The following is a 22,542-nucleotide window of genomic DNA, read 5'->3' as shown; positions in this document are numbered from 1 at the left end:
TTGCAATTTTCAAATTCTCAAATTGTGATAAATTGCATTTTGACAATTTAGAATTGTCAATATGTAGATTGCAATCAATAGGATTTTTTCTAATTTTTAAAACTTTATATCCAAAAATTGTTTATATTAATAATCAAAATACAATTTAAAATTTTAATACTAGTTTAAAACTGGAATTTGAAATCTGCTTTGAGAATAATTTTGAAGTCATTGTATTGTAATGATAATTTATGAAATAATTCAAGAAACTTCAAGACGTTACTACTACTGGCAAAAATAAATTAGTGAATTTTTTTTATACTTATAGTACATTATGTTATGTTATTTTGTGAATATTAACAATGAATTGATTTATCAGTTTTAGTATTCTGAATTGTATTTTTACTTAATAATTTAATTTTTGTAAAAAGTTATTTCTTTTTTTTATCTGTGTGAAGTCCTTTTCTTGAAATAATTAGATTGTACTCAATAATCAAATAAGTTTATTTATGAGAAGGTAACACTTGACAATGTAGAGTCTTGGTAATGCAGGTATGAATAGCACTTGATTTGACTTATCATATAACACCAATTTATTTATTTTGAGTTTCAGTCCTTATTACTAGGTGCAATATGATCCCAAGTTGCCCTCATCCAAATAAGAAAAAATAAATCATCTTTGAGTTCTTAATAAATAGATGTTAAAGATTAAAATGTTTCTCATGATGCATAGTGAGTCAGTAACAAATTTTTCCATCTCACACCATTGCAGAATCATTTCTCATAACTAACTGTTTGATTATATTGTACAAAAGTTGAGAAAATTAGACAGAATATTAATGTAAATTCTTTAGAAATTGAAATATATATATATATATATATATTCTTTTTTCAATATTTATATATATATACATATTATTTACAGGTACCTTATAATTCANTTAGAGCAAAGCATTCATTTAGATTTGAATGGAAATCACCCATTAATTCAGGTTAGACTGATTTATATTTACAAAAGATAACTAAGATTTTAAATAAATATATATAATTTTATAATTCATATGATTATGAAATATTAAATTATAGAATAAAACTCCACACTAGTTATTTGTAATTTTAGTAAAATAATTTTATGGGTAAAAATCAATGGTATGTAAAAATAAGTCATGTGTTAAAGTTTCTATATTATTTATATATTCACATTAATATTTAGTGAAATCACTTGTCACAGTTGATAATACCATCTTGTTAATAAGTACATTAATTTTTGGAATTATCATTTAATTATAAAATAGAAACTAACTATATATAGAATAAAACAAATTATCTTCATAACACTGATATGCAGATGTATTTTCAATTTATATAACTATTGCTATTGTTGTTATCCATTGTCATATGCAAAGTATTTCATGTCTTATAGCTGACAGCTGTATGACTTCTATTTCTTTGATGGAATTTGGCTTTATCCAGTGTGGAATTTTTTTGCTTGTTTCTTCTGTGCAATTGTCAGGGTCAAATGTTGGTAATACAATCCTATGTTAAAAGAATATAATTGTTAAGTCGTCATAAGTTTAAAATGAAAACTTGGAATGGAGAATGAAGACATGTTTGATTTGAAGATGTATTTTTGAAATGTTTTCAAAAGAGGGTTCAAGTAGAGTTGCATTTGATTGAAGGAATTACTTTAGTTGAATGAAAAATGTTTTAGAAGTAGAATAGAATTTTGTAATTAGTGATTTTAGGTTAGAAACCCAGGTTATAAAGTATAGAGTAGAAAAAGAGTGGTCTTTGTTATTAGTGAAATCCATCAGAGTTGGAGTATTCCTTACAGAACCTCACTGAATATTTGAGTTTTAATTACATGGACATTATTTATATACGTTTGTTTTTAGTATGTTAAGTGTTAAATAAATGGTATTTTTGTTCATACTTGTGAGTTATCCCATTTGAAAGAAACTATTTAAATCAACATTGTCAAACCTGGGGTTTGGAGATCTTGACTCTTATACTGATTAAAGTTTTTCACATTTGCAATATCTTTTTCTATGTAAAATGCTCTGAATCAAGGAAATTTAAAATATTATAAATGCTTCAACAAATGTATTATGGCTTCTGAATAAAAACTTTTAGTAATCATTCAAAGTATAATAATTATTGATTGAATAGCTTGAACTCTCAAAAATTAATAATTTGAATTTTATGTAATATTCTTTTTGTCACTGTCATTATCTCAAAATATAAGATCTGTAGACTTCAAAGTCAACCCAACAGGAACTAAATATCATTTTTTGAATATTTTTGGCCTATCTCAAAGACCTTCCTTAGGAACATTAGAATGAAATGGAATGTTTGATAGATTTTGGAACAGAAAATTTAATTTCAGATGGAATACAAATTTAAACTAATTGCATGATGTGAAGTAAGTTTAGCTAACCATCTTACAATATATTATTAAAGCAGGCTTGCCATGCTTTAGATATTGCCCTTTTGTCTTTGTTGTTAATGCAGTTGTCTCCTTTATATGCCTTGAGAATTTAGAGGGCTTCAAGCTCTATATGTTTTCCACTTATTTTTAATATGGAAGTTTGTTGAAGTGATGGGACTATTTTGGCTCCTGAAGCATAAATGGAGAGGGCAGTGGTGATTTTTCCATATTCAGTATTGTATTTGTACAACTTCTTAACATGTTTGGTTCCACCAAGCAATCATTATCCAATGTAAATTTTCCAAACTCTTCATCCAAGGTGAAATGTTAAAAACAATAAACTGATATTAAAAAGACTTTAAAACCATTATTGTTTGTTATTTTCTTTATTTTTCTCATAACAAACAGTAATGGTTTTAAAGTCTTTTTAATATCAGTTTATTGTTAATTAACATTTCACCTTGGATGAAGAGTTTGGAACGTACAAGAGATAACTAAGAATTTTATCAAAGTTTTATCAAATTTTATATATTTTTAATATAATTTTAGTAATTAAATACCTACTTTGATAATTATAAAAAGTTGAGGGTAATTACTCTTAATATTTTTTAATAGATTTAACTTAATAAAGATTATAAAATAGTTTTATTATTATTATCATTATTGTTTACATTACTATTAAATTAGTGAAAATTTTAAATATAGTAGGCTCTTGTTTTATGGTGGATTAGGTTTTTGGAGATCCCAGCATATATCACAACAGTATAGATGAAAGATAAATTATAATGTTTATCAGTGGGGTGTGTTCTAAATATGTAAAAATTATATAAATTTATTCTGTAATAAAATATAAGCAAGCACTATTTATGAGAGAAAGCCCTGGCCACAAATGATCAGATTTGACTGGATCATCATTTATCAGTTATGAATTAATTGGAAGTTCTTTAACTTTTTTAAATAAGAAAATTTTTTTTTTTGTCTTGTTTGATACTTTTCTTCCTACAGAAAATATAAGGCTGAAGTAAATCAACAATCTTTTTAGAACACATTTTTTTTTTTCATTTTTTTTTTCCAATATTAATGTTATCTAACTGTTACAGGTTGTCATCAGTTTCAATCAGAATTTTCTGTAGGTTTTGAGTATTTGCATAATATAAAGCATAGAATTTTTGGTTTTTTTGGTGTTAATTTTGAACTAGTTGTGTAGTCAGGTCTATTTGTTGTTTCTAAGCTAAGAATGGATCTGACAATTCAGTTACATCATTAGGCTCCAGCTTCAGATCAGTTGAAACAACTTTAAATTTATAAAAGTTTAAAAACACAATGTTAATATGAATAGTAAAATGTAATAAAATTTTTAATATAAAACAGGTAATTATAAAAAAATATATTAAATTAAATTATAGTATTTAACTTTACAGATTAAATTTTAAAATAAATTTATCATTAAGTAAAGATCTATTACAACATACAATGGTTGTTATTTTTTTAAAATAAATGAGAATATTTAATGTGTAACAAAATATAATTTTACCAAATAATATCATGCATGAAATTTTATTGGTATCAGGAGTACAAAATTACAGAAAAATTTTGGGGAAACAAAGATTATTAGAAAATTTTTAAATCAGTAAATATCAAATTGTCATAAACCAAGGGCCTACTATACAAAATTTTTAATAAATGCTAATATAATTTCTACTAATTTTTAGAAAACTTCAGTCTATGTAAATCAACCAGAAATAATTTTTTATGAAAGTAAGTAGTTTGCATTTTTATTTTAAATGTTTGAAGTAATTTATTTGTATATAATTTAACATAAACTGATTCTAAAATTTATTTAAAAAAAAGAAAAACATTAACACAAACTACATTAACATGCTTATAAAATGTCAAGTGTTATATTTAGTATTATTACACTTATAAAATATTAAAGATAATAAAAACTTTGTGCATTTACTCTAAAAAGATTTTAAAATTTCCTAGCTTACATTTTTTTTTTTATTAGTTTGCTGACCCATTTAATGTGTTATTTTTTCAAGTTATTTTCATGTTCTAAGTGTTTGAAAATTTCATAATTTTGACAATATTAACATGAAATGAATCCAGTAGAAAGCTGAACATGAATGAGATAAACAAATTTTATAAATTTTAGAATGTGAAATCGATCATAACACAAATAAATGCTGTTAGCTGAAATTATATTCATTTTTTACTGTCTTTGGCAACCTAATCCTGCATCAATTTGTAATGTGCTACATATTTTCACAATTTATAATCATAATTTACATATATAGGTTAAGTAATCATAAATATAAAAATTTTAATAAAAAGTAATTAATAGTAAGACCAAAAATATTGTAATTTAAACAAATGCAGAGTTTATTTATTTATTTATTTAGTACAAGGAAAACCTGTACTTATGGGCATTTAATATGATATGACAATCAACCAATAACAATTACAACATAAAATAAAATAATGGTGATTGTTTGGCACAAAATAATAAGCCTATTCAAAAAAATACAATAATAATCACAATAATAAATAATAATAACAACAACAACAATAATAAACGTATTCAAAAATTATACAAAAATTACAAAAAAATGGCAGCAAATGGATGGCATAAACTAAAATTCTAAAAAATTTATATAAGGAGTAAAAAAAAACCACTCTACCTGAAAAAATTAAACAAATTGTTAATTGTAATATTCCCAAAATGCTGACCAATAACACTGCCAACTCTCAAACTCTAAAACAGATATTAATATACTATATCCATGCCTCCTGGTGGCTATAATTCTGAAAAAAGAAAATCATAAACAGTTAATAACCATTAGCTGTTTAATTTAATAATAAAATTGTAAATACCTTAGTATTTATTATAATCACAGAACAACTGCTTATAAGATTGGGTTGATAAATAATCTCTACCAAAGCATTTATATCTCATGAATGTCAGCATTTTACATTCAGCCGCTAAATGAAAAACATCAAAGTTAACAAAAAAGTAACAAAATTTACAATATTCCAAACACAGAGTTGTCATTATTTTCAATATATTACATTGCATATTTAACAACCTGCGTAACACCAAATGGTCTTTCTATATGTAAATGGACTGAACCCCACTCATTAAAAATATCAAAGTACCACTTATTATGTTTATATTTACAGGTTCTCTTGTTAGACTCATTTAAATAATTATTTGTTAGTCTGATTAAAATATTGGAAGCCTTTATTTCATGCAGCACAATCAGATATCTTCCATAGCCAAATTTTTACAACAGTGACACAATTTGTTTCCCCCACACTATTCTTTGAGAAATCAAATATGATTTTTTCAAAGCAGTAAGTTTACTTACTCACTGGCTGTTTGCATATAGTTTTTTATTGTATTAAAATAGAGAGGGACACTGAAATTCTAGATATAAAATACATGATGGAATCCATCTTTTTAACAAGTACAAATGCTTAATAAAATTTATTTGTAAGTTACCTTTATCTTTCCAATCAAAGCTCCATACTCTGTATCTATGAACCATATAATATCACAGACTGTATAAATGCCTCAAATAATTTTAACTTATTCTTCCAGTGTAACAGTCTACCAGACACACATGCCTTAATTATTTTGTCTATACCAATACTAACTTTACTATGAATATACTTTAAATGCTTTGAGAAACGATCATTAGACTGAAAAAATACACTTAAATACTTATACTCATTAACAACTTGTATTCTATAAGTTTTTTTTGTATTTTATGAATAAACCAGTTCTCATTTTTAGAATGTTCTTTATTTCAAAATACCATTATTTTAAATTATCATCATTAATAGAAAGTTGTAACTCCTGGATTGCATTCTTGAAAAAAATCAATCATTCTCTTTAAACCTATAGGAGAGTCAGACACAACAAACAAATCATTGCATATGTCAAAATTTTTACCTCAGTACCTGCAAGATCAATACCTCTCAGTACCCCTAATTCAGAGTCATTAAATTTGCAAATGCAGAGTTAATTAATAATAATAAAAAATGTTTAAAAATAAACAGATTACACTTAAATTTACAGTTTATTCATTGTAATATTCTATAATACATGCAGGTTAACACATTTTTGTCTTATAAGACATTGATATGAAAACTTTAACATTTTGTAGAATGTCTTCTGAGATATTTTGTTTGCTAAAACATAAAAACTTTTCATTTTCTCAAGATTTCAGAATTTTCTGATTAATATATTGTCATGATAAAAAAATAACAAAGATGGTGGTTTTTTTCGCTTACAGGTTATTGTAACAAAGATAACTCAAAAATTTAAACAAAAAGAGGTTACAATTTTTAAGAATAAGTATAGAAATACTGAAAAGAAACATTCAAACAAATTTCAGTCTAGAAATTGAATGCTGTCACAAGCTGTCTTTGAATAGCTCGCAGAATCCCAGAATGTTCAAGTTCATGTATAATAGGTAATATTTAATGTCTCTTTTCTGCTGTACAATTTTCTTTCTCTACAAAAAATTTACTTCCACTTGGACATTTCATGTTAGTCAGTGAATTAGCAAATCAGTAAGGCCATCATGATTTATATATATATTCAATATATAATATTTTCAGTATAATTAAAAGTTATTTAAATGTATTTGTTTTTAAACTTGCAGAGACCTGGCTCTCCCAAGTTAAAAGTAAACTTTTAATATGTTTTTAACTGTAAAGTTTGTTTTTACTATTTTTTTGCCCAGGTAATGTCAAGTCTCTGTGCTAGTTATTTTTGATAGACTTGTTGGAGTTTTCTAGATTGTATAATAAGCATTATTTCTAATTTTGTTTACCAAAGAAGAAGCTACTTTTATGACTTTCAACCACACTATTAGTATTTCTTATAAAAAGTTATTTCCCTGCAGATCCCTTTGGAAACTTTTAGATAGTTATCTGTTAATTGTATAATAGATAAGCAGACATACATTCAAAAGTATAGATATAAATAACATTTTACATAAACCTTTATTTTTTAAGTTATAATTATTAAAACTCCAAATAATCTATAGAATGTGCATTTTTAACTAAAAAATATAATTTAATTTATAACAGAAATTACATCAGAGATGATCAAAATGTATCCGTTTAATTTCAGATCTTTCAATTAATGTAATACATGCATTACTATTTCCAAGAGTACAAACAAATGAAGATGAAATTAAAACACATGAAAATTTTTCAGAAGTTTCATCTCATTCTAAAGAAATTAATTTTTCTAAAATTCCACTGGTAAGTGAAGAATAATTTTAAAACTTTTCATATCAAAACAGATAATTCTCTGCTTAAATATAGATTAGAAATATTTATTTCCTAATCAGTTTTATTTTTTTCTATGATGGACTTAACTAAAAAGTTCACTTATTTTCCTTCAATTTTTCTTCAAAATATTTTAAATTGAGTTTTTAAATTTCTAATTAAATCAAATATTTGTGTTTTTCTTATGACTGTCATAACATTGTTTATTTGCAATTTTTCAGAATTATTAACTAATTTTTGTCTGTTTTTTCCTCATTTTTATCATTATTAAAAATTAGTGAAAATTGCATATTTAATTTCACTTATTTTTTTATTGTACACAAAAGTGTTTCACCATTAAATGCAAATATTCTTAAAATTGATTTTTATTATTCAAAATGTTATTGGTAATGTGACCAGAGGGTCGGCACCTCCTCAATACCTTGTCAGAATAGACATCACCAGATCTTGCTTGACCCAGAAGCCGTGACAATTTCAAACTAGGTCACACGAGTGGCCACATTACTGAGTGATCTGATTCGGGATGGAGTGAAAGACAGCGCACTGGAAGTGATTCCTGCAGAGACTAGATTAACATAACATCTGTTTAATTGGTAATGATAGGCAATACATATTTTACAATATGTCAATAGTTTTGATAGTAGAGTTTAAATGAGCATTCTCGAGAGGGAGAGTTTACAATTGTTTGTGTGGCAATAAATATCTGGAGTTTGGTTGATTTGTTAATAGGTCTTGGTTCAATCAAATGTTCTGATTTGGTGACGACATTAATCCAAATCTTAGGCACTTAATAAGTCTGGCGATGAAGTCAATCCAAATATTAAGCACTTAATAAGTCCATTTGATGATGAAGTAAATCCAAATAAGAGGCACAGTGCGAATGTGATGGGTTAGAGCTGACGACTTCTGTTAGAGGACCGGGTGACAACTGTAACCATCAGAGGAATGGGTGGCAACTGCTCCAAAAATCAGTCTGTTGCTATATTCACTTGACAAACTTGCAACAATAGGTCGGAAGGTTACGTGAAAGTGTCCTTTAGCGACAGCAAACTTGCTGAGTGATTTACTCCCAGGTGTGAAATATGATATTTAAACAATAAAATGGTATTGTTAAAGATTTAGGTCAGGCTGTAGTTAAGTGAGTAAACAAGGCTGAGTCTCACAGTAAAAATAAATTTACACAATTTTTTGTTGTTCTATATCAATCATAACTAAAATTTCATTTATATTTAATATAACAAACTACATACACTTAATAAAACATTAACACCTTATATTGCTGAGAATACTTTATTTAATCACGAACGTTTTCAGCCTAATGGATAGGCCATCATCAGGTGAACTGTTAATCGAACATATTTCAAACTTGTAGCAAATGGAACATTCGATCATTATAAATTCAAAATTAAAACGAAAAATAAATTAGTAAATCAATAAACAAAATAAATGTATTAAATACTTTGAAGCCAAAACAATATAAATAACATTAATAATGTGAAATAAAATAAACAAAATAAAATAAATACATAAAAGATTAAATGTATAAAAAATACACCAAAAAGGCATCACATTATAAAGGGCAGATAGGGACTAAGAATCTGTATGTTTAAATTTTTCTTTTATAAAGAACTTCCATGCTGAAGCTAAACCATCTGCATCTCTTGCATTGATGCAGCCATCCCTTAATTTACTTTTATAGATTTCTATATTTTCATGTTTCAAAGCCAACGATGGAGACCACACAGTCTTGAGAATAGATACTTTGTTCCATTTAACCACGGAAGCCTCTGCTTGTGCCATACTAGACAAAGCCATGTTACAGTGTCCTTTACTAATGTCATATCTGTGTTCTTTAAGTCTAACAGCCAAATTCCATCTTGTAACTCCAATATAGTCCTTCTTAATTCCTAGTTGTTGGTTTTCAAATGGAATTTTATACATGCTGCTGTTTCTTCTTTCTTAAGCTTGTTCTTGTTGTTTCAGAGAATATTATATAAGTTTGGAGCTCTTTTGTAAACAATTCTGGAGTGTTTTTTGTCTGAAACCTGCTTCATGATGTCCCTGATGTTTTTATTATATGTGAATTTGGTGATCCAAAATTGATCTGTTCGAGTTCTCAGCCAGTCGAGTTCTAAGTTAGAAGTTTGATCTAAGTTCAGTTTTTTTCTTTAAATTTTCAACTCAATTCAATGGCTGTTTTTTGTAAGCAGTTTCCAACAAACTTTAATAAATTTTTTCTATTTGTGAAAATTTAAATGTAATTCAAAGGTAATTTTTAATACATATTTTACACAGCATTAATATTATTATTTTGGAGGTTGCAGGACATATTAAATTACTTAAAAAATGAAAAATAATTATATAATTAGATTTCAAGATTTATTTTATATCTTAAAAATAACTAATTATATCCTGGAGAACAGGTCACATTTTTCTCAAAATCCTGGGACAAGCAAAGGACCGGGAAATGAGAAACCCTACTTTAGACGACTTATTTATAACTTACACATAAGTCTTCCAAGATTTTTCTTCATTCCTCAAGGATAAAACTCCAAAATGATATTGCTATTTCTTTTTGTAATTGTTTCACTTTTAGTGTGGTTAAAAATATTTGCTTTTTTAATTAATTATAAATTATTTATTTTTCAATTTCTTACTTGTTTATTTCTTCTTTCCTCCTTTTTTCTTTTTTGTATTTCTTTGACTCTTGTGATGAATTTTGCTGTACTTTCTGTATTTTATAGCATTTTAGAAATATAATTGATAAAACACCTGCTGATAGGGACGGAAACATCTGAAATACAAGAAAATTTTGTATACAGTGCAAATAAAAGTTTATTCTTTTAGACAAAGACTGATTCGATCTCTGATTTCATCCACAAATTAAATTAGTATAATAAGTTTTATTAATAGATTATAGTCACAATAGACTAATATTAGTAAAATAATATTTAAAAGACTAGATGCAGTAATTAATTCGTTTAATTTAGTTTCTTTTTCTTGTTGGTAGTTGCCAAGAGATCAACTTGACCTTATTTGACATTCTGTTTGGCTTGTGTTCAGTATTGTACACATTATGCATACTACACATCATAAAGTATTTTTCATATTTATTTTATTTAAAACTATCAAAATTATGAAATTTGTAAAAAGTTCTTGAATTATTATTTTTAATAGATCCTCAGGTTTGCTTGGATCTTGGTAATTTGTATCTGCCACTTTCAGTGGCCTCATTACTGAATTGCTTTATTTTGAGCTGATGTGTCCACAATGGACATAATTGAAGCTGACCCTTTGCTTTTGTGTTTCAAACAATAAATGCATCTCTGTGCTAATACTCTAGAGCAAAATAAGAGAGACTTTTATTAATAAAATTAACATTTTTTTTTATCTTGGATAATTTTATTTCTTTATGATGATTTTCTTCTTCTGATCTTGATTAGAGTAGAAGAAAATCAGAAATATTATTCAGTATTAGTGAATATTGCTTTTAAATTCAATTTCTTTTAAATATAGTTTGTTAATTTATTTTTCAATTTAAAATATATTTTACTTGTATTACATGATAATTTTTGAACCAGAGAGAGAGAATTGTAACATGTATTTATGCTATGAGATATGAAAATAATGAATGGAAACTATTCTTTGAATGAAGCAAACAATGCATTGCAGTCATTCTGTTAATAGAATAAGTATAGAGATTATTTATTTAATTTGAGAATATGATATCTTATATTTTGGATCAAAACTACGTGTGAATTTTGATTAATATAGGATAACTGAAAAAGTATGTACTAATTTTTAAACGCAGTTTTCTTTATAATGAATGAGTATTATTTAAAAACTTTCTTGAGACATTGAACTACTTAGGATTTAAAATACATTTAAAATATTATTTAAAGTTCATTTAGATGTTTCAAAAGAAAATTATCAAAATTTTCCAAGTAGAATCTAAAGTTACATGTATCAATAGCAGTCGTCGTAATTCAGGTGCCAAAAAGTCTATATTTTTTTCAAGAATGGTTTAAATAATGCAATATCACATTTATTTAATTAACTTTTTAGTACAGTAATTAAATTAAAATTAAATTTTTGAGATAAATTTCACTAATTTTATATTTTATTTGAAAAAGGATATTGTCCGTCGATTTAAAATCTGTTGAAAGTAATGTTCAGAGAGAGAGAGAATTTAATGAACTGACTGCGTCAGCATTATTTTCTATTCAAGATTTGACTGTATCAAGTATACAGACACAATTTGTACTGTTAAATAAAATATTATTTTCTACTGAAGTAAGTAAATTTTTTACTTTTTATGAATAACAATAAAATATTTTAAAAAACAAAGTTATTTATATAAATTGAATTCAATACTTTATTAATAATCATAGGTTAATACAAAAGCATCATAATGCAGTAGTTTTTACATTTTTTCATAGTGCATAATATTTTTTAAAACAATGAATTGTAGAAAGATATAAATGATGGCAAACATTTTTCAACTGCTTATGATATTTTCTGATATCAAATTAAAAAGACACTTTTAATTGATTGAAGAAGTATTAATTTGACACTGCATCTTTTTTGAAGGTTTTAAGTTAAATTTTCAAATGTGTTGTTAAACTTACAGCTCATGCTTGAAAATATTAATGAAGTTTTTGAATGTGTCTTGTAGACAAAACTTAAAAATTTTCAAAAAATGTTTATGCAATATAAAATTAAGACTTTGGTTGTTTAAAAGTGTTTTTTACATGATTTTTGTGATTGTAGATGATGGTATAATTTGTTCAAGGATTAAGTTATGAAATTTTTCAGATCAAAATTTAGAAACCTTATATTTCTTGCCCACCTCTTGCCTGAATACAAGCTGTTACCTGGAATGATGAATGATGTTGATTCATAACAGTGACATATGGTGTATGGAAGGATTTCTTGCCAAATAGTGTTCATTTGGCAGGCTAAGTCATCAACATTCCCAGATGATCACAGGTGATGTTTCATCAGGGCGAAATGTACTCAGTTGAGGAGAGATCTGGCAACCTAGCTGGCCAAGAAAGGATGTAATCATGAAGACATTTATGTGAGAAGCATGCTATGTGTGGTCAAGCATTGTCTTGTTGGAAAGTAAGCCTGTGTGTTGTGAAAGGAATGGTATCACAACAGCTCTCAGAATGTCATCAATATATTGCTGTACTGTGAGGATAACATAGATAACTACTAAGGGAATCTAGTCTAGTGAACAAAATGGCATCCCAGACCATTTTGTTCAATAGACCCTGTTGCCATGCCATGTGTTTGACAGTAAAAGTAGGATTTTGGTTACGGCTGGAATGTTTTCACTTGTCTACACTAGTTATCATGATTCAGTTCAAAACAGGACTTATCACTGAAGACAATTCATCCCCAATTAGAACAGTTTCATGTTGATTGAGTCCAATATTAATGCAAGTTCTCTTGGCAATATCTATGGTTTTAGAGGTAGCCAGCATAATGGGTATCATGACTGTAGATTCTGCCCATGTAGTCATCTAGCAATGGTCCTGGTGGTCACTTCAGCATTGGTCATACATTGGTAGGGATGTCCCAATACCACAAAAGTATTGATATCGATATTAGTAGTAGTTTTAAAGTATCAATATTGGCCTATATTAGCATTAGGTATTGAAACTGGAAATCTTACCAGCTGTTGCAGTTCAGTCTGTAGCATCTCCTTCCAGTTGTTTTTACTGCTGAAAAGATATACTTATTACAATGAAGACTGAATGGACCCCAGAGCAACAATTACTATTTTGTTACTTACTTCAGGGAATTGAATCCTGGCTCTCTGGTTCAGAAGTTAGTTCATTAGTCAGTGCTTCAGTTTACACTGGTATGATGTCTTATGTACACAAAAGAAGCTTCAGATCTACAGTTCTGCTAATGGGCTATTATTATACATGGGATAGGGATAGATAAAAAATCATTGGTGAAGAGATAAAATGGTAAATTTACCTTGAAAGTTCTTTATTGTGTTCAAATTTTACAAATGTCGGTGCAAACAGATATATATCCTACAAATTGTAGCTCATTTTAAACATTACTGATAGTTCGAGTTGATTAACAAGCAAAAGTACTGCATAATGTTTAACTAAATATTTATTTATAAATAGTAATCAATACTCTAAGCATATATAGATTCTAGAAATGAAATTAGATGTATTTATTAATTTTTGGGTCATTAATATTTTTTATTTAGGTTTATGTGAAAATAGTGCAATAGTACAAAATTCCATTTCATTTTCTGATTTGGCTGCAAAACAGTTTTTTCTCATAGAGACAACCTTTTTATTGAGGCTGTGCCTCTGCAAAATTATGTAAAACAGTTTTAAAAATTCATTTGTGATAAGTTGAAACATTTAAATATAAATACATATATTTTTTAAAATTAAAATGGTAGATGGTATATTGTATAAATGTTTTGGCTTATCACAACTGAATTTTTAAAACTGTTTTACATAATTTTGCAGAGGTATAGGTTATCTCTACAAAGAAAAATTGTTTTTTGCTTGTGATTGGTCAAGATGGAAGAACAAAGATGACTTGATTTCTTCAATATTTTAAAGTTTTGAAATACCTAGTATTCAATAATTATATTATTTAATAGATTTAAATAAATAATTTATTTTATTTTTTAAATGATGATAATCATAAATTGCACTTATTAACTAAGGCTTCAGATTATGATAAAATTACATTCTTACTTAACAGAATTTGTTTACTGGATTTCTGTCCTAAATTTTGTTTTTTGATATTAGTTGATGATGATCACAAATTTCTTATGCCAATTAGCTACCAAATTGGCTATCTAAGAAAATAGTAATAGAGATAAATGATATTTAGAAATCTGTTATACTATGCTAAATTCTTATAATTTATTAAAAATCATATAATTAAAAATGCAAGTGAAATTTTGTTGTTAATATATTTGTTTTATACTTTATAACAGTTGCATAATGACTTCATAATTTAATATATTGTTTATATTTAATTAATATTGTTGATGAATAGGATAAACCATTGTTTAATATAGTATTAATTATTAATAATTTTAGGAATACGTAAATTAAAAAATTTTCTTTAAAATTATATATACTATTTACATTTTATTTACCTAAAATGCTTTATTTTTTTATGTAGATAAACAGCAATATAGTCAATTTTAATACAAGTTTATCTTGTTTTAATCTACATTATCAGCATGAAGAATTTAATTATTGGTTAGGATTAATTCCTATATCACAATCAGTTAGTAAAAAGTCTGAAAATGTAATATCAGTAAAAAGGTAAATACTATTTTAACACATCTAATTTTTAATGTTTAATGTATTCTTTGAATAAGAACTACTTATTATAGAAAAATATAATTGAATGATGAGATTTTATTTCAAAATAAACAATTTCAAACTATAGTGAATTTTCATTTTTTGACTTAATTGATTCCTGGAATAGCTTTAGTTAAGTAATAAATCCATTTTCTAATAGTGCTTTTTATTAAACAATGCTTGAACAATTAATAAATATTTAATTTATAATTTTTGCATTTAAATTATAGTTTGTATGTATCAAAACAGGAAATATAAAGTTAAAAAGTTTATGTCCATACATTTATCTATAGACATATAGGTCATAGAAAACCAAGATGTTAAGTTTTGTTTTACATCTTTTGCTTTCTGAGCATTGAAATAGGCACTTTAATCATTTCCCTGATCATCCAGCTACCCCTTGCAGACCTGGCCAAATCCACAATGGAGCAACTGGCTGGTGATGAACAGGGTTTGACACTGCTCTCTGTAAATTCCCATGATTGTATACTTGGATTTGATTCCAGGTCTTCTGGTTTGGCAGGCTGACACCTTAACTGTCTCAGTCATTCTGACATCTAAAATGTTAAGTTTTCTAAACATTTGAATAGCGTTATCAGAATAGCATATGACTAGCATTACAGAAAAATATTAATACAATAAATATCATTTATCAACAGATTTTATTATACTTGTAATAATCAAACAATAATGCTTCATTAATTTTCAGAGTAGAATGCAACTAATTAAAATAACAAATACAAAGTAAGTTAAACTAAAGGTTAATCTTAAATCTTGTACTAAATTTAATAATGTTAATTTTTAACATTATTATTAAAATTTAAATTTTCTGGAATAAAAGAGCAATATGGAGTGGGACTGAAACACATAATGTTTGGTCTAGTGTAGAGATATACAGCCATATAGGTCACTTCTGAGTGACCTGTGTGGTCACCTATATTGATAAATGAGAATGTTTGTTTGTTCACTATGCACTTCTAGACTGTTTGGCCAATTTATAAGAAACTCTGCAGTTCCATTAACATGCTACTAACTTAGAAAATGTCATACATACCACCCTAAAATATTGATTGAATTTCTATGTATCAATTAATTTCTGTCTACATCGATTGGATTTGCATGTAGTGTTATCTATTAGAAAAAAATTTAAAAAATAATAAACTAAATATAATTCATACAGAAAAAGAATATAATTTTAAAAAAGAAATCAAATATTCATTTAATTACTGTGACAATGATATAGTGCAAAGTAAATGTGCTATATTATTACTTTGATGAGTAGCATATTTTCACTCACCTGCTTAGAGTCAAAACTGTTACACTGGTAGTTGGTCGTGGGTTTGTGCATCACTAATGGACTGGCCACATGGAGTTTTCTTCAAGTTAGTAACATTTAAATAGAGAACAATTTCCCTTAAAACTCCTTTTGAGAGGCATTCCCCTCAGCAGATCGCCCATGTCTCATAATGTCGTAACCAAATAAACCAAATTAATTGTAATAATTTTTCTATAAACTCACTGTTTATGAGGACTTACTTCCCACATAGTTTCTAGGCATTCTAATAATGTTCTTAAAATGGGTTTTACCACATAAATTTTTGAAATTTATGATTAATAACACCAAGTGTAACAATTACTGCTAGGGGTACTTTATAAACTAGGGTGAAGCCAGGTGTCACAAGCTAGTATCTTTTAAATTAATTAGTCTGGAATTGAAGATTGGATGTAAGTCTGGGTAGCATAATTGACAATACATCTGCATGATAAACAGAATTTGTAGGGTTGAGTTCCACTTTAGCATGATCGTGTTTTCTTCCAGAGTTGACTAAATTATTAAAATTTAATAATTAATGTAATTATAGATTCAGTACAAGATGGTGGCTTAACTGCCTACCTTTAGTTCAAATTTCATAGTATTTATTTTATTATTAATTAATCATGTTCTAGCCTGAAAATTAGTCTGGCTTTATTATTTGGTTATTATAATGATTTGGACTTGGTTGTATGTATGTATGTATGTACAGTACAGTATATATATCATGTAAGGGTAAAATTTTATTATATACTTAACTGATCAATATTAATAAAGGAAAATTTTTTAACTATTCTGATCTGATTTAAAAGAAATGTTGAAAATAATTTTGCATTTTCTTTTATAAAAATACAAAACTTGTATTTATAACAGCATAGGATTGAGAGATACAATGAAAAAAATTACAAACATTGCATTTTTTTAAGAGAGTATTTATTTTTGTAACTGTTATATTTCTGTATTTTCAGATCCAGATTTTCTTATGATACATTAAGAGGTTATAAATATATTTATAAAATGGAAGTGGAAAATATTAATTTATCAGTAAAGTTACCTTCGTGTTATCCAATTGGCTGCGGTGTGAATCGTGGCAGTGTAACTGTAGAATATGATTTATGTTCTTTAGGTATGTTTCTTTGAACATAAGTTTTATATTTTAACTTTTTTTAAGTTTATTATTGTTTGTCTATTTCATTTAACTTCTATTATATACTCCATAATCACAGATATAACACCAAGAAGTCATAATTTTCAACATGAAACTTACTTTAAACATTATGTTCTCTGTAAGAATACTTCATAATTCTAATTAGAATTATGAAATCTAAGCCAAAGAGAATGTTAAGTTTAAACTCCTTAAATTAACATTCTATTTTAGTATCTGACGATGATAAAAAAAAAACATATAATGTAATGTTTGTTTAAAATTGTGACTTTTTTAATAATAGAGTTATGGTAATACAGTTGTAATAATGGTTTTAATTATATTTGATTTATTTATTAGATTGTCTAATATAATCTCAAAATTTTTAATTTAAAAAAAAAAGAAAAGTTTTTATATAAAAATTTTTCTTTTTTATATATATATACAGTATACTCTTGCTAATTTGACAAGCTTGTGACTGGAATAGTGTTAGATTATCAAAACATTTGGATTACTAAGAATCAATATGGATGAAGAAATTACGTATATAACTTCAATTTTCTTTCCCATTAAGAACATACTTGAAAACAAGGGTGATTTGCCAAGGGAATGCCTCCTGAAAGCGCTTTCATGAGACACTGGCTCCTATTTACAGTACATGTTAGACATGCTAATAAAATCTGGAAACCTCTATATGGTTCACTCCACTTGCTGGTTGGGTGTGAATCAATGATTGACAACTAGCATTCAGTTATTTTATCCATTTGACTAGTGGTGGGCTGCCTTTTTTCATCAATTATCAAATGTGTTGGTATCAGGTTGTTAAGTGTCCAGATTATCAAGATTCAACTGTATATATATAAACTTTTTTACAAAAATTATATTTAAAAAACTCAATGAAAACAAAAATTAATTTAAGTGAATTTTCATCCAAAATTTATTTTAAAATGTATAAATTTATAGTAGAACCCTTCCAGAGTTGACTAAATTATTAAAATTTAATAATTAATGTAATTATAGATTCAGTACAAGATGGTGGCTTAACTGCCTACCTTTAGTTCAAATTTCATAGTATTTATTTTATTATTAATTATTATATTTATGAAACAGGCTATTTTTTAAAAATATCTAGATTATAATGTAATAATAATTTTAATGAGAAGTATGTTAATACTGAAATATTTATACTTCATAATAATGAAACTTTTATACTTCAACACACAACTTTTTATTATTTTATTATTTAGGTAATACAACTGTGGATAATGTAGATGTACTAATTACATTGCTTTTAAAATACCTCAATACTATGCAGATTTTTAAGATGATTTTTCAAAAATGCATCTTTATTATATATATTAGAATATTATTAATGTTTAGAAATTCAAATTTTTCAGTTTAATGATAGAAATATATAGTAACATCAAAAAAAATAAGAATTTAATTAACAGAATTATTAAATCATGGTTAGTAACTACATGTAGTTCTTAAAGTTACACAGTAAGACATTCACAGAATGCTAGCATTAAAAGAAATGAACAAAAAGATAGCAAGAATTTTTTGATTCANTGAAAATTTGATCACGATTTAAATACAGTATTTACTTTTAATATTACCGATATGTCATTGAAAAGAAAACGTGTTGTATTATCATTAATAGACAAATTAAAGTATTTGTTTCGATTATCCGGATTTTTCCTTATCCGGACTACCTTCATCCCCAATTAGTCCGGATAATAGAGGTTTTACTGTATTTCTATTAGTTGAATATCAATAACTTGAAATTGAATAAAACCCAAAAGAAATAATAATAATTTTTATATGATATTTTTGATTAGATAGATTTATTTTTAATATTTTTTGTAGTGATATTAAGTATAGTAATTTTTAATTAGATGATGACAGAAATATCTCCTCAGATGTTGGTATTGGAATCTTAAAGTAAGAAAATATTTAATTTTATTTATTTTAAAATATAATTTATTAGTAATATAAAGCATTATTATTTAAGGCTTTTCATTGGTTTTGCTTACAAAATTTGATTCCATTATAAATTATTCAGTTATTCATAATGTCATAATGTAAATTGCTTATGAAAGTATATATGCATTATCCAAAATGCATAGAGATGCCCATGAGAATGTCTTCCAAAACATAATACTGCCACTCCAAAAATACCTTAAAATGCATTAATCACTTTAATATCTAATGTTTTCAGCTATATTTAACCAACATTCTTCAGGATAAACTTATAAAATGAATGATGGTTGCATTTGAATAGAATGGAAAAATTTAAAACATTCCAGAATATGCATTTAAATGTTAGTACCATACACTATAAGTCAGGGATGGGCAACCTTTTTTATGCAAGGGCCACATTTCAAAACTTTTGAACTGACATGGGCTGCATACAAAGAGAAAAAAATGCTGGTAAATCACAATTATTTATTTATGTTTAATTATAATATAGCATAAGTATACTTAATTTAGCTTCCGGAACTGATGTAAATGTAATATATTGAAATTTTTGGTTAAATATTAGTCACTGCTAATTTTAAATTAGTTTTGATGTGAGTCTGTTAGCTGGTTTCTTATTTTAATTTTTACTAAATTCATTGTGAGAAAAACTACAGTATTCACATACATAAGTTGTAGAAAATAATGTTTGAATTTTTTCTGTGTACTTTATCTTAAGCTGGAAAATTGATATATTTATTCATATTTTATGCGACAAGAGCCACAAAAAGTATTAATGTGGGCTGTGGGTTGCCCATCCCTGTTATAAGTTATGAAAATACAATATATAAACTGAAAAAATAAATAAACAAACAAAAATATAATTATATGCATAAAATAAAATATACAGGAGAGACAGAAAGGTGTAGTCTGTGGAGTTTGTATATTAAAACACCTACATGTTGTGGGGGTTGGGGCCATCAAAAATTAGATTATGCAAGTTTGAGGTAGGGTCTTGCCACCAGATGTGTTTTGTCGGACACACCACCGATTTAGACAAAAAAGCAAGGTGTGAGGGTAAGAGTCACTCCGAAGTCCAGGAATGAGCCTCTCAGGAGGATGAATGCAGAGTCAAGTACAAATAACAAGAGTTTGTTATCCAAAAACAAAGTTCTGAACAAAATTATAAAATCTGATTTAGGAAATTGGCCTATTTCTGTCCATAAAACAAGAGGATACCTAACGGGGGATCTGAACTGTGTGACTCACAACATACCGGGAAAAAAGTTGTCTTCTCTTCTCTCTTCACTTTCTCTCCCTGTTCTCTTCTTCTGTTTTGTCTTCTTTCCCCTTTACTTGGTCATTCACTAGGTCAGTTGTCTCTTCTACAGTCAATCCCCTGTCTGGCCAGTCAGTCAGTCTCTTATTCCTGTCGCACTCTGTTAATTTTCGTCACTTCTTTCTATTTTATTCTTTGTATTTGATCAATCGTGCTTTTGTTCCAGAGGAAGGTGAAATAATTTGTAAAATGTATGATTGGTCATCTAATGGTTCTCCTCCTCTGTCAATGAAGAATGATGTGCGTCCATGTGACATGGATAGCATACCATTGGTCATATAACACCATCGAATAAAGGGGAAATGACGGGCATCCCTCCTCATCTTTTCCTTCGCATGTTGTGAGATTTATAACAGTTAATTGATAAATATTTTTAATTCTAATTTGTTTCTCTAAATTATTTTAAATGGATATTACTGAAAATTTGGAAAAGGGAGAGTTCCCTAAAATCGGAAAAATAGGCGAAATTCCTTTACAATGTTGGTTGATAGATAAACAATCTCTGTGTCATATTTGCATACACATCTTTATGAGATGTGGGTCCAAAGGGCGTCTTGTCTGATAGCTAACAGTTGTTCTTTACACAGCCAGACAGAGCAAAAAAAAAAGGATATAAAATACACAGAGTTTAAAATACAATAAAATTTAAGTGATTAATTAAAACGAATACATTATTAGCAAAGAGATTAAAATAAAGTGATTAAAACTAAAATTATACAGATAATGTAAATAACAATTCACAAATAAATAAATAAATAAATAAATATATATATACAATAACAACAATTTTGGGAGGAAATGGTGGGCCTCACAATGTGTTTTAATTATACAAACTGTTTTAAAAATGGTATGAGGAAAATACATGGAAAAATAGTATTTTTCTTTTTTCCTTCTAAAACAGAGCTCACTTACATATTAAATTTAAAATTGATAGAAAAAGTTAAAAAAAAACAATAATATTGTACAATAGTTTCAATTATTCAAGGTAATGAGGATTGTATGAGAATACCTTGAATAATCAAAAACTCAGATAACAGAATCTTTTTGTTAAATTGTTAAATAAACTGGATTTGGATACATTAAATTATACAATATACTGTGTTTAAGGTTAAACCTGTTCATTGAATATAATGACTTAAATTATGCAATAAATAAATTTAATTCAAAACTGTGTTAATTAAAGTAAATATAAACATTCTATTAGAATTAAAATTTCTTAAATTTACTAAAAAATTTATACTATCTTGAGAAGTCATTAAAATAAGTTTTTTTTTAACTTTTAGATCCCTTTTTTTAGTACTATGCATTGCATAACCAAGATTTATGAATTCACATACTGCGTTTTCTTTTATTTGTTGACAAAGTATCCTTCTGTAATTACTTTGTCAACAAATGTATTGTTGACAATGTAATTACTTTGTTTTATGAAGTTAGATCAGAAAATCAGAATAAAATTTTAATCAAAATTTATAACTCCAACAGTTGTTAATTGGTTTGTGAATGAATTATGAGAAAATTGAATTAGTTAGAATAGTTGATATCAAATATAAGAATCTTATTGTGTAATTCAAAAAATTTTTCTACAATTACACATTCAGATTCTTATCTTTGATTTTGTGTAATCTATCTTGTCACTAAAGAGAGAGAGTTTTCCTTGTCATGCTCTCCTATTACATTCAATTGTTAGCTTTTGGCCTTTAAAAAGCAAGATAAAAACAT

At 26.5% G+C, this 22,542-nt stretch overlaps 1 protein-coding gene and 1 long non-coding RNA gene across 2 annotated transcripts in view; both read left to right on the top strand.

The window, feature by feature from the left end:
- The first annotated feature begins 906 nt into the window (after positions 1-906).
- LOC111632183 lies at positions 907-7,687 on the top strand. The gene is made up of 3 exons (XR_002757828.1): positions 907-971; positions 4,120-4,165; positions 7,551-7,687. It is a non-coding gene; the product is annotated as an uncharacterized LOC111632183 (long non-coding RNA).
- A 4,107-nt stretch (positions 7,688-11,794) lies between these two features.
- The window catches only part of LOC111632193 (protein KIAA0100-like), a 102,112-nt gene continuing 91,364 nt past the window's right edge, over positions 11,795-22,542 (top strand). Inside the window, exons 1-4 of the mRNA XM_023376568.1 lie at positions 11,795-12,004; positions 14,888-15,033; positions 17,353-17,510; positions 19,424-19,469. Coding sequence (XP_023232336.1) covers positions 17,402-17,510; positions 19,424-19,469 — 155 coding nt within the window. The 5' untranslated portion in view covers positions 11,795-12,004; positions 14,888-15,033; positions 17,353-17,401. The remainder of the gene's footprint in view (positions 12,005-14,887; positions 15,034-17,352; positions 17,511-19,423; positions 19,470-22,542) is intronic.

The sequence above is a fragment of the Centruroides sculpturatus genome, unplaced genomic scaffold (assembly GCF_000671375.1).
Source record: "Centruroides sculpturatus isolate CEXI.00-Female unplaced genomic scaffold, Cexi_2.0 scaffold704, whole genome shotgun sequence".
NCBI classification, from domain to species: domain Eukaryota; kingdom Metazoa; phylum Arthropoda; class Arachnida; order Scorpiones; family Buthidae; genus Centruroides; species Centruroides sculpturatus.
Note: the sequence above shows the minus strand (reverse complement) of the source record. Positions and strands in the feature narration are given on the sequence as shown.